At 32.8% G+C, this 14,041-nt stretch overlaps 1 protein-coding gene across 3 annotated transcripts in view; it reads right to left on the reverse strand.

The window, feature by feature from the left end:
• Positions 1-14,041, reverse strand: part of LOC128223969 (fatty acid-binding protein 10-A, liver basic-like) — a 57,819-nt gene that overhangs the window by 20,981 nt on the left and 22,797 nt on the right. For 2 of the 3 annotated variants that reach the window (XM_052933517.1, XM_052933516.1), the window contains 2 exons: positions 12,631-12,741; positions 10,170-10,558 (listed from right to left, as the gene is read on the reverse strand). The exons of the other annotated variant lie outside the window; for it this stretch is intronic. In XM_052933517.1, coding sequence (XP_052789477.1) covers positions 10,508-10,558; positions 12,631-12,741 — 162 coding nt within the window. In that variant the 3' untranslated portion in view covers positions 10,170-10,507. Of the gene's footprint in view, positions 1-10,169; positions 10,559-12,630; positions 12,742-14,041 lie in introns of those variants that run through there. 3 annotated transcript variants of the gene reach the window in all.

The following is a 14,041-nucleotide window of genomic DNA, read 5'->3' on the forward strand; positions in this document are numbered from 1 at the left end:
TACAAAGGTAAGTGATGATAGCAGAGATCCAGAAGCACTATCGCCGAGCCAACTGTTGCTTTTGCGCCCAAATAGGTGTATACCACTTGGTGTCTTTAGCAAAAATGATAATTATTGTAAGCGTTGGACGCGTCAAGCTCAGTATCTTGCAGACGTATTCTGGTGACGTTGGGTAAAAGAGTATGTACCAAATCTTCTTGAGAGGCAAAAATGGCAGGATGTTCAACGAAATATCGAGGTAAATGATCTTGTTCTTGTGTGTGATGAGTCACTACCACGTGGATGTTGGCCTCTTGGACTGGTTAACGAGGTAAGTAAGAGACGAGACATGAATGAATGTTTGGGCTTTGTTAAATAAATCGGAATACGTACCAATGTTTAGTAAGTTATATTTTGTAACATTTGTGTTTTTTTATAAATGAAGTTAATCTACAATATATAACGGAAAGATTGACTGTATGGAATAAATGTGAACAAGAGTATTACAACGAGTTCCGGTTTATTATGTGAAAAAGCAGATCCCGCGGTTTAGTGACTTTGAAACCTCGACACAAGAGTATGTGTACTTGACCTTTAAATGTCTCGTGTGACCTTGAACATAGAGGTAGGGACACGAGTAATGGGCACTGCACATCTTCTCAATAAAGACAACAGTTGTAACTATGTATATGGTATTCCATCAATACATAAGTAAGTTATAGCGCGGACACGAGCATGTGTACTTAGACCTTAAATTGTATCGTGCGACCTTGACCTTTGATGTATGGACCAGGGTCAAGGTCAATGCACATCGTCTAAATGAGGACAATATTTGTACCAAGTAATATGGTTTTCCATCAGTGCATAAGTAAGTTATAATTCGGACACGAAATGGTACGGACGGACACACGGACAGAATGATAGGCGGACGAAGTGCATTCCTATAATCCCCTCTTCACTCCGTGGCGGGGGATTAAAAAGCCATATCTAGCGTTTCGCGTATATGACAACAAAAATTTCTTATAAATACAGTTCAAATCCAATTGATTTAGACAATAAAAAATGTATGTCGCGTGTGTCCTACGAAAATTCGCTTTCTTTGAAGGTTTGAACCGTTGTTTTTTTCAAGGAATTTATGTTGCCGGGAGACGGAAAGTTCTAATTCTAAGAAATAAAACTATTTAATCTCTGAAATATTTATGAAACTATTTACAAAATATCAATCTAAAGAAGAGCTCTGAAACTTTGATATAGAGCGAGCATCCTAGACCACATCCTGTTATTTAGTTAGGTACCAAACAATTACCATTATTAGATAAGGAAATCTTAATCAAATAGAAACGATGTAAACAATAAAGACGTGGACAATATATCACATTGATAAAAATGGTTTCCAGACATATGTAATGATTGTTAACACACGTTGTTCGTTAAGTTGCATTTGACTAAAACTAACATCATACAGAGTATGCTAAGAATTTCATATATTGATAAGGTAACACAATCTCATGCTCTATTCATAAATTCATAAACGAATAATGGACGAACATATGCATTTTGTATGCAAACATATTAATCATACTGTATCTTAACTGAATCGAGATGAAATCTGCAGGAAATCTGAGAGAAAAACAAAACATCGACTACATAATGAATTTCTCGAACTAGATATTTTAATAAAATCATAAATCATTGATATGTTTCGAAAGTTTGGCACAGCTGCATTTGGAAAAAACAATGAAGCATACTCGCCGTTATGCGATAATCTCCCAAGCTGTCTATAATGATGTGAGGACTCAGAATCAAATAGCGAGCAACAACCAATTATTAACGTTTTGTATACAGGTGACACTAGTATCCGGTCGTTGAATACATGAAATTAATTTATCATTGTAAATGTTATTTTTCACGTTATTGGAATTATATGTTGAAATCTCATGTCATGTTTATTGTTTTATTTTCGGAACTTCTGGCGCCCCGTTACTTTAAATTGTAAACATCACAGAAAACTACACCGTGCCAACTTTCATCCACGGTTGTTTTTCTTGAAAGTTATTTCGATTCTGAAGTCAATAACAATTACCACACAAACATTTCGCTAAAATATCATGTATATATTGGAGTATATGTTTTAAACAAATAATGAAACAACCAAGATGGCGGCGATTTACATTTGAATGCACTCTTTACACTACGTATGTTTGTCCACTCGCCATTATTGGACATAATGTCAAACACACGTAGTCAAAAATCACAAAATGAGGCAAAATGTCGAATTATACTATAATAGGCTTTCAATCTTACCTTTACGTCAGAATCAATCTAGTTGAATAACCTCGTATATGATAAGAAAATATATAAACGCTTACATTTACATTTGATCTGTTCTTTATATTTCTGACTGTAATCATTTCTAAAAAAAAATGTCCTCAACTGTAATTTTATACGACTCATGTACATCTGCTTTTGAAATAAGACTATATCAATGATCTGTTATCGTGTATGAATATCGCATTCGAAATGGCGGTTACCAAGTCAGTTTTGTCGTGTACGATCCTGGATGTCTGTGTAATTTTCATGATTACAAAAAGTCATATGTTTGTAACTCTGGTTACACTTTATGAATTAAAACGGCTAATGCTCTTTTGAAAATAAATCTAGCCCCTATCCTTTAATTCCAGCATGGCAAGAACTCTTATATATATATAAAACCCTCATAATTATAAAGCATTTGCTCGACTTAAAATAATTGAGGAAGTGTATAAAGTTCCCTTTATGTACATGTATTGCATTATTGTATGTTTTAGCGTTCGAAACTGATGATTAGAAATTTAGCAAAACGACAAAACAAGAAAACTTAGGTTTTTAGCAATTATTTTAATGGACTTCTTAAAAAAACAATTGTAATAAGTGGCAATACTTAATCAGATTATTGCCAACTACTAGTTTCCATTTTAGTCTGTAAAATAATTCTTTAGGGGCATACATTTTATACTTTACATTACGTTTCGATTACATTGAGGCCAAGCGTATTACTTGACCAGTTGATATGCAAGTGTATCTTATTCCGTATCAAAGATAACACATGTTTGTAAGATTTCAGCATTTAGGAAATATCTAGAAATCTCACAGTAAAAATTCGCTGATAGATCGACCGCGTATGTACATGCCAACATGTGTTTCCAGGAAACAAAAAGAAAATCACACCTATATTACATACAGCACAATTATAAACATGTTTTTTTCTAATTTTATGCACATCATAATCTGAATATAAATGTGTTTTCCACAATTTGAAACCATTAACAAACGGGTTTATATACTGCGAAGATAAAGATAGCTAATCATGGTTTGCGTATCGAATATAGCAGTACATACTGTATATTCAATACGATTTTCTGCAATATCATGTACTTAAACAGCAGTACTGGTATTCACACTTCTTGTACATGAACTAATAATAGTTTTGATTATGTTTTCTGAATGAAGGTCTGTGATCACACAGTTTTAAACCTTTCAATTGCTAAGGCAGACTGTTTTGGATTTTAATAGTTTGAAACATTAACATTTGAAAGGTTTTTGCATTAGGTACTCTGAACTGTATTCCTTTGTCTGCAGATAGAGTCGGGATCCCTTATCATAGAAGTACTTGGGGTTTACCTATGAGTTCATTATTATTTGTTTTATTATTACCTCAAGTTAATTCATACTTTAATAAGATTAACCATTTACGTTTTTACATTATTCCGGATTGTTGGGATTAGAGTTAGGTTGTGCACACAAACTGGTTTCAACCCTACGAAAATTAACATTTTACTGACCGTTTCAAGGCGGTTCTTACGATCCTTGATAAACACCACTAATTTTTTAAATAGTATATATGTAATTTGTTGTTTGTGGAGTTTTGCGCTGTTATTTTATGTTTCTGGTTGGTTGTTGTTTGTTATTGTGTGTTATGTCTTTGCGTTTACCCTGTGCCATTAAACGGGTTTTTAATTTCGACTACTGAGCTTGATTCTGTAGCTTTTCATATACAATGTACATATCAAAATATAAACGAGAAGGGCTCCAGCCATTTTGTTCTCGACTTTATGTAAATTAGACCTGGCATACTCACAATTCTACGGATGTACATCAGTCATGCTCACCCTCTCATTACAAATTTGATATAAACCACTCTGTTTATTGTCCTCCATAACTACATGGTCTCTACTCGTATCAATGACTCGTTTCATTTCAGAGCGTTTCTCTTTTGTACCTTCAACTATGATTTTGTCTCAGTGCATCAATATTTTGTTCCTAGCATTATCATTTTGTCTCCAGGTATTATCTTATCATCTATAATTGAGAAATGCATACTTAGTTTTTCCATATATAAACACTTCAAACCTACAACTTTCATTTTGCCTCCATTTATGTCTGGTAATGTTCATATCCATTCAATTTACCTTACTGTCTTTGTGTTTCTCCAGACGTGTGTCGCCTTCAACTTTCCCAATACTGAAAAATGTACAAAACACAATTACCGAAAAACAGTTTTGCAAAGTGCAAAACTGTTATGAAATTATCATAAAAATCCTTTTCAAAAGACATGCGTTTCGCGTTGTTTTATTGCCATCAAATTGTTCACAATTTTGTTATTGCAACATAATGATAAGGAGTTATAATATCATCATCAAATTATGACTCTTAAAATGAATTGCACTTCGATCAATTAATGTATTTACTATCTAAATTATGTTGGAAATATATTAAACCGCCTAAGTGGTACTTTATGAAAATAGAACATTCTGCAATCAGAAAAAGCTTTCTGTGAAGTGCTTTGAAATTAGATTTCTTCTCTGCTTTGCAAATGTGTATCCAATCATATTTTTAAAACAGATTGGATCACAACTTTTTTGTTTTGGGAGAAAAAATCACCCGATATATTTTTGACAACAAGAACAAAACTTAAAAATAAACGAAAGTACAAATTAATCACGATTTCGACTAAACATTATTCATTCTTTTGTGTTCGCAAATTGTAGAACAATATTGTCACTTCTCCACTGTTAAAAAGTTTAAGGCTGTAAACAATGGATACTCTTCTAAAAGAAATAACAACACAATAAGTTTCTTTACAGTACTTATGTGAAAATCTACAGAAAAAAGCTCAGTAGCCAAACTCTAAAACATAAACCTCGTTTAATGGCACAGGGTATACGCCAAAGATATAGAGCACAAAAAAAAAATACAAACAAGAAACATGAAACAACGGCACAAAACTCCGCAAACAACACAATGCATACATACTATATAAAAAACTAAGTATGTTTATCAAGGATTATTAGATGCCGCCTTGGAACGGTCAGTAAAATGTAAATTTATTGGGGGCTTAATAAATTTACGTACACGAAACTCACTCTTATCCCAACAATCCTGAATAATAAACGTAAATGGTGAATCTTATCAAAGTTTGCATTAACTTGAGGAAACTTAATAATAAAACAAATAATAATAAACTAATAGGAAAACCCCAAGTACTTCAATGTTTAGGGATCACAACTCTATCTGCAGACGGAGGTATTCAATTCAGAATACCTAAAGGGAAAACCCTTCAAAGATACGATGCAGTCATTGTTTGAAACTTTGAGCATCACAAACAGTCTGCCTTAGAAAAATAAAAGGTTTAAAACGGTGTGATCATAGAGTTTTAATATAAGAAGTATCATTGTTCTAAAACTGGGAACAATTAAAGAAAACATTTTTAAACTTGAAAGTGACATATATTAGCTAATCTTTTCTTCCAAATGATTACCTATGTAAAACTTTTATACTCATTTATCCATGCAGCATCCCGCAAAATCTTTAGTAGACAATGTAAGAAATATTGACCGTAATTTGTTGTCCTGTTTATTATTGTGGAAATATCGCTGCCTTGTCGATGTATATAGCTCTACATATATATTGTTAATATATCGATGATACTTCCTTGAGAAACTGAAACATCGTTTAACCCAAGGAAAATTTCTCCATTGTCTTGCTGACTGTAAAATGAAATACACTTGTGTCTTCATGGATATGAATGTTGTATCGGTATGAATGTGTTTGATTTATTTTTTATATGCGTAAAGTAACTGTTGTTTGTTTCAAGATAATAAGATATCTTTGGCTTATTATTGTGTCCATGCTTATCATTTATTGTTTGTTAGAAAATGTTAAGCGAGTTGTCACCTTTGAATCATAAGCTAGTGTAAGAAATATGACATGTAACTACATTTTAGGAAATAGCCATGAATAAAACCATAGAACATGATTCATTCAGCTGATGTTAAGTTAGAATAAAACAAATGCATCCACCAAGAAATTTTGATCTACATACCTTTTTATGTTTCGCAAGAATGAAACCATATGACGGCAATATGTTAAATACTTTAAATAAACTATTTTCTCGTTAAATTGTACCAAAAGTAATCAAACAAATTAAGAAGCTCATAATGTGAAATAAGTGCAGTAGTCTATTTGTTTCCGTGTGCACAGTCAACCAATGAAATGCGCTTGCAGCACAATGAGTACAGCATAGAATCCTAGGTAGTCCATTATTGTTAATGATAACATTGATTTAACGCGGCTTGAAAACGATACAATGTCTGCATATAACTCCAAAAGATTGTTACATAGATTGTTTCATAGTCATACAATAACCAAATAAACAATAAGCGATCAGCAGTCAAAATTTAACTATGAGTTTGTTCGAAGGCACAAACACTCAACGAATCGCACTGAAAAACAGACAACAGACACAAACAGCATACATATAAAATAGTGTTATCAATAAGTATATAAATGTCTCACCTCGTATCATATAAATGGGTATTTGCATTGTCGCTACGTTTGCAGAATTCTGTTAATCTAATAACGGAAGATCCAAGTGACTTCTATCACGGCTGTGTGGCTTAACTTATTTGAGAATATAACAAAGATATTGAAGAAATGCTTGACAGACACAACTTATCGAATTTTCCAAGAGTACTTTTTTCGTTCTAAAAGCGTTCAAGTAGAATGGTTGAATTCGTATAAACGTGATATGATAGGTTTACTATACAATTTCATTCTAAATACGTTATTTTGATTTTGCTACTGCTATAAAGTCATTGAATATATTCTGCAACACTGATTTTTATACATAGTCTAATAAAACAGTTTGGTAAGGACTCTCCTTTGTTTATAGTATTTAATATTGCATATGGAGCTAAATTGGAACCAAATTGTACTTAATTACAAAGCAAAGGTTTCTTGTAATTCAACTGTCGTCCAAAGTAGGATTATTTGACCTTATGTGGTTCAAATGTGAGTGCGTTTACACTTGCTTAAGTATTTTGCTTTATTATGTAGAGAATGGCTTGAAGGGTTACGCAAAACAATTTGACCTTATGTGGTTCTTATGCGAATGTGTTTACGCTTGCTTATGTATTTTGTTTGCTTATTTGCTAATGTAGAGAATGGCTTAAACAAAACAAATGGCAACATCTGGCGAAACGATGTTGTTTACAAAATACACAGACAATTTATATAGTTTTTATTTGTTCTGGAATGTTTTGCTGTTCTTTAAGGAACACGCTCATGTTTTGTAAAATGTACTCTTTTGGAAGAAAAAGAGTAACTCATTAGGAGTGTTAAATCTAATACACCGAGAGCTGGATTTTGAATAATGATATTTGCTCAAATATCGTTTTTGAATACCACAATTTTAAATACCAATACTAACAGGATTCAGTAATTCGTTGTAGTGATATTTGTGGATTGACATTAACATGTGATGCCATCTATGTTTTCTTAAAATGTTGAAATATCCAATTTCAGTACTTACGTGAAAAACTACAGAAACAAGCTCAGCAGCCAAAAGTTTAAACATTTATATATACTATATAAAAAAAACAAGGAATGTTTATCAAGGATTGTTATGTACCGCCTTGGAACGGTCAGTAAAATGTGGTTTACTGGGAGTTTAAACCAGTTTACATGCACAAACCTCACTCTTATCCCAACAATCCTAAATAAAGAAAATATGTAAAACGTAAATCCAAGTCCTTGTGTTCAAGTGGTTAAAGTGTCTGTTTTCTATTTTGCTTTTATTCCTGACTTTACCGGCGTGAGTTTACACCACACTAAAACCAATACATTATATATTCTTTCATTGCATATTTTTCTGCAATTTCGGTATCATAGGGTAAATATTAATTAAATAAGATTTTTCAGACGCATAACCGAGAAAACTAAATTTTGGTCGTCAAATTTTGTGCATAGAAGAATTTAAATGTAGAATACATGACTCACTTTTTTAAAATGATTGGTATGGTGCGAAGGGGGAAGGCACAGTATTGGATATTTACAGTGACTTCAATACTTAGGTGAAAAGCTACGGAAACAAGCTCAGTAGCCAAAAGGTTACACCAAGGCCGAAAACAATAATTCTGGCTCGGGCTACCCGGCCTTACTTACGAAATAGGCGCCGTATTTTCCGTTTTCATAGTCCGTCGGTAAAAAATAAAATACAATTAGAAACCTAAAAATAATCTTACCTAACATACCTGTTTTGGGGGCTAGATGTATCGCATTTCATTTAGGTTTTTTTGGCTAGATGTTACGCACAATATGGTAAAGGAAATTCATTTCGATATCTTTTGGAAAAAGGAATTTTTACTTGCGTAGATATTACTGGTTGTACATCAACTTTGTATTTAAACTGGTAAATAAGCCAGAAATAACATAACTCGAAACCAAAGTTATTGTCTATGTTGTAGTTCCATTGATATGAAACAGTATCACTTATTAGTGTCTGTCCGTCTGTTTTCAAGCATTAAATGCGTATTTGATATATGTAAGGTGGAATTCTGTTTTGAAAGTTTCTTTGAAGTGTATATCCCCAGACGAATTCGTACTTCCTCAATTAAAGGCACAACAGTAAAGTTTGAGTTGCAGAACCAAAGATAATTGATTGATGATAGTTTTTAAGCCTTCACAAAAAATATTTCAACATAGTGAATGCAGCGGTAAGAAGTGTTCGTACTTAACCATGTCATTTCCATGAATGAGAATCGTATTAATTGTAAAATATTTCTCGGAGTTCGCGCGTGTCATGTTTTCCGCAGTAGACGACAGGAGGCACGCCTCTAGATTCTTAAAGTGATGTCATTAAGTTCAGCCTCCTACGGCGATATGTTGATAGTGGTAGGTCGTATTACATTATGTAACGTCTTTCTTAAAACTAAATTTGGCTAATTTTGGAATGTACCTAGCAACATGCAACACATTTAACCATAGGAGCGCAATATTCATTAAGTGTTGCTGTTCATGAGAATTCAATAATTTAATAAATGGTTTACATGCAGGTTTACATGCTAGACACGACATTAAAAACATCCGACATCTTTATAGCATTATTTTATAAACTGTACTTTCATCAATCAGCTTACATATAACAATCTATAGTCAAAATATACAAATGCATTTTAAATGTTGTAGTTCCTGTCTTACTTTAACGCACACAGACGCACACAGACATGTAATCACATTTTTCTATCAGGATGCTTAATATCTTAAACAATGAAGTTCATGAATATCATAACGCCTCATTTTGATATATATTTAAAACGTACACATGCAGTGCTGATGTTTTTTGAAAACTATTGGCGACCATCAAAATTATGGAAGCGAAGAAAATATCATTTTTTAAACAAAAGCGGAATACATAAGAGGTAGTACTGGGACAATTGTTGTATTTACTTTTAGTTTAAAACTCTGGACATTTATCTCAAACGTATCGTGCTTTACCGTTGCACGTCAATGAACTAAGAGTGCATTTGAAAAGGACTCGAGTATCACACCTACAACTTCTAGTATCTCGCTCGTTCATTTAAAACAAAACTCTGCCAATATTTAGATGTGACTGGAAATTTCGGTCATTCTTAACACATGCCACTTATCTTAAGTCGTGATGGCACACGACGGGACAAGCCATAGTACAGCCAAATGGTTCAGGGATACCTTAATAACTCAGAAGCAACGCTAACTGGTCACTGTAGGCGTACAGTACTGCTGAGAGACCAGTCGATTGACCAGTCACATCATGCACGGAGAGAAAAATCGATTGAGATCGCCGTTAGCCTGATAAACACCAAAGTTGGCAATTGGATAATAACAAATACCAATACATTTTGTTCATATTTAATTAAGCTACTGTACATCTCAAGCAGAAAGCATATGCCGTTTAAGTTTGTTTTGGTTTTATTCCGGAAAAAGTATTCTGGAAAAGCTTTTATAACGCAAAATGCTACATCATGATCTATTTCGACCAACTTCTAGACTTATTTATCATTTTTATCAGAGCACATACCCTATATTGGCATACCTGTAATAGTTTAAATTTCTTATCACATATCAGGTTGCCAAGCGTATGTTAAGACCATTTTATATACATTGATTACCATATGAATGATATACACTCGTAGACACAAGACATCTAGTAAAGTTCCAGTAAGCAAATGTTCTATATACGCGCGTAGATCGATCGCATACGTAATTCACCCACTTGTGTTTCCTGAAAAAGAAAACAAAAAGAATACCACAAATGTTTTTATCTTACTCTTCGAAATGTATTGTAAATATAATAATCTACAACACATGTCTTTGTTTCATACTTTAAAACTTGAGTTTTTTTCGTGTTTTTTTTTCAATTTCAGCATGTGGATCCCTTTCAAGATAACCATAACTGCATATTCTGTTGTTGTTTTTTCAATATGAGTAAATACGTTGCATCAAAGCCTACACCAATCCAAAATCATATGTTAAAAGAACCATGATTTATTTATTTAGTTCCTCTGCTAAAATGTCAATCAGAATGGCTTAAGCACTGTATTCCTGTCTGTATAAAAATAGTTCCTGTCGCTATCACAAATAATGCGCTCACTAACATATATGTAATCCCAATACATGCATCAACGACTATCATAACTGTTCTCCTTAATCTACCCAGCACCTATCTAGCACCGCTTATCCCTTCAAACATGCTTCATTCCGATCACTCACTTTTATATTGTGTCTGTCAATCAATATTTAGTATATAATAAATGTGTCTCCTTCTATCGATATTTAACGCCTACATCTATTTCTGTATCTCTATCTAGCAATATGTGTTATCTACCTCTGTCTAACAATGTCTAGTAAATACTACGACTATCAATATCTCTCTGTCTAACAATAGTAAGTGACTACCACGATCAATTTATCAGACAATATAAAGTGTGTACCATTATGTTATAGTAGTTAATACGTACATTTATCTCCTTCTATCGATATTTAGTACTTATGACTATCCTGTTGACTACATACATTATTATGTAGTATCTGCTACAATCATTTTGTCTCTATCTATCTAATTTTGGTACATGTACCTTTCACTATAATTTAAACTCCTTTTATAGATAAATAGAACCTGCTATTATCATTGTGTCTCCTTCCATCGATGTTTAGTACTTTCTTCCATCATGTTGTCTATATCTATTGATATTAAGTACTTTATTCTATCCTGTTGTCTATATCTTTCGATATTAAGAACTTTCTTATATCCTGTTATCTATATATATATATATCGATATTTAGTACTTTCTTCTACCCTGTTGTCCATATATATCGATACATAGTACTTTCTCATATCCTGTTATCTATATATATCGATATTAAGTACTTTCTTTTATCATGTTGTCTTTTTTTTTCAATATTTAGTACTTTCTTCTTTCCTGTTGTCTATATCTATCGATATTTTGTACCTTCTTCTATATTGTTCTCCTTATATTGATATTTAGTACCTACCACTAGCCTGTTGTCTGTACATATATATCTCCAACCATCTATTATAAGTACTTACAAAACATATCGATATTTAGTACCTATGACTATCATTTTATCTCCTCCAATCAATATTTACTATCTATCCTGTTGTCTATATATATCAGTAATTAGTACCTTCTGCTATCATTTTGTCTCAAACTATCTATTTTAGTACCTTCTTTTATCGTTGTATCTCCTTCTATCAATATTTAGTACCTACTTCTATTATATTGTCTCCTTCTAGTATTAATTTAGTGTCTATCACTATCCTGCTGTCGATATGTTTATCAGCATTTAGCACCTTCTGCTATGATTTTGTCTCCGACTATCTAATATAGTCCTTACGAGTATCTTCTTGTCTCTGTCTATCCTTATTTAATATATTTCACTTCCATATTGTCCGTTTATCAACCTTTCCTGCCTACCGATTTCGTTCTTTATCCGTCTATCACTATTTACTACCTACATTTATTGGTGTCATTCTATCAATAATTAGTACCTGCCACAATCATTTTCTATCCGTGTTTCAATTGCAAATGCCTATTACAACCTCAAATCTGTCTCCGTTTATTAATCATCAGCTCCTACCACACTCATTCTTTATCCCCATATCAATACCCAGTGCCTACAAGTACCATTGTTTCTCCGTGTATCATGATGTAGTATATGTCACTATAGATGGATCCTTCTATCGGAAGTCAGTACCTGCATATTCCCCTGTGAATCATCTATAATTGAAAAATGACTACTGAGTTCCTCCGTATACAAAGTTTTACCACCTACCACGATCATTTTTTCTCCATCTATATATCTGGTAATGTTCATATCCATTCCATGTAGGTTATCGTCTATGTGTTTCTCTTGCAGTTTGTCACCGTCCACTGTTACAACACTCTGAAATGTACGAAACGCACCTGCTTTACTTCATTTCATCAATGTAAAGTAAGATTGTTCGCTTCCATGTGTTAAGGGTAGGAAAACATTTCATTATCAATCAGCGAAACACGGATTTGCAAAGTTATAAAAGTTATCATAAAAACCCTTTGAAAAGAAAAGCTCTGCGTTGTTTTATCTTTTATGAAAATGTTCATAACTTTCTTACTGCACGAGCATATTGACCCTTGAAAAGAATTGCACTTCGTTTATAATTAAGTTTATTTTGCCATCTGAAATATGCTGGAAACACATAAAACTGTCGTTGTGGTACTTTAAATTAATAAAACACATATCATGATACAAGGAAACCCTTCGTGAAGTGCTTTGCAAAAATAACTTAATCCCCAGTTTTGCAAATTTGTTTTCAAGTATTTGCTTTAAACTGATTCTTACGCAAGTTGTTTTGTCAAAGAATTATGAGATTGTTCATTTTAAGTTTCAATCAAAAATATCTTGCAAAATTTTGTTTGACAACAAAACCAAAAGTAAACTACAAACTTAACGACAAAAAAAATTCAATTTCGACTTAAATCACATAGTCATTGGACATAATGATTGAAAATAAATTGTGTAAAGGTATAAAAATCTTGCGATATTTTGGCGCATTTAAACCGGTGAACTTGTGGCAATAAACTATAAAATAATATCCCCAGGGTCGTAGCTAGGCCTTTAAAACTTGCAGGCCCGATGGATCTATGTTGGTTTTGGGATAAACCCTCCTCTCCACCCCAAAGTTTCTTTCTAAATAGGAAGGAAAATAGCAAAATTTGGATGCATTTCAGGAGAAAAACAAAAAGAACAATAACATCCATTTTATATGCAAATTACACAAACTTAATTATATATGCAATGATTAAAATAAAATCAAGCATTGCACCTTGTACGTAGTTTAAATAAGCACCAAACTTGCATTGGTCATAATAAAACAGACTTTTGAGTTGTTCTAAGTGTTTGAGTAGCTGATAGTTTTTATTGCTTCTGGGGTTATTTAATTTTGTCATTTTCCAAATAAGTTGTAGGCCCAGGCCTACAAGGCCTATATGTAGCTACGCCACGGATCCCAATTTATAATGGTTAATACGTCTGTACGAAAATTATATGTCTCTTTCTGTGTTGATAATTTAATAATTTAAGTCGTATGAGCTAAACATGGAGTAAAACAGTTGCCTCAATCTATACATGATTAAAAATAATGCATTTCAAATCAACCTATATTGTGCCCGTTTAAATTAACACTATAAAATCAAGCCCTTTTGTT

The sequence above is a fragment of the Mya arenaria genome, chromosome 17, assembly GCF_026914265.1.
Source record: "Mya arenaria isolate MELC-2E11 chromosome 17, ASM2691426v1".
Classification (NCBI taxonomy): Eukaryota; Metazoa; Mollusca; class Bivalvia; order Myida; family Myidae; genus Mya; species Mya arenaria.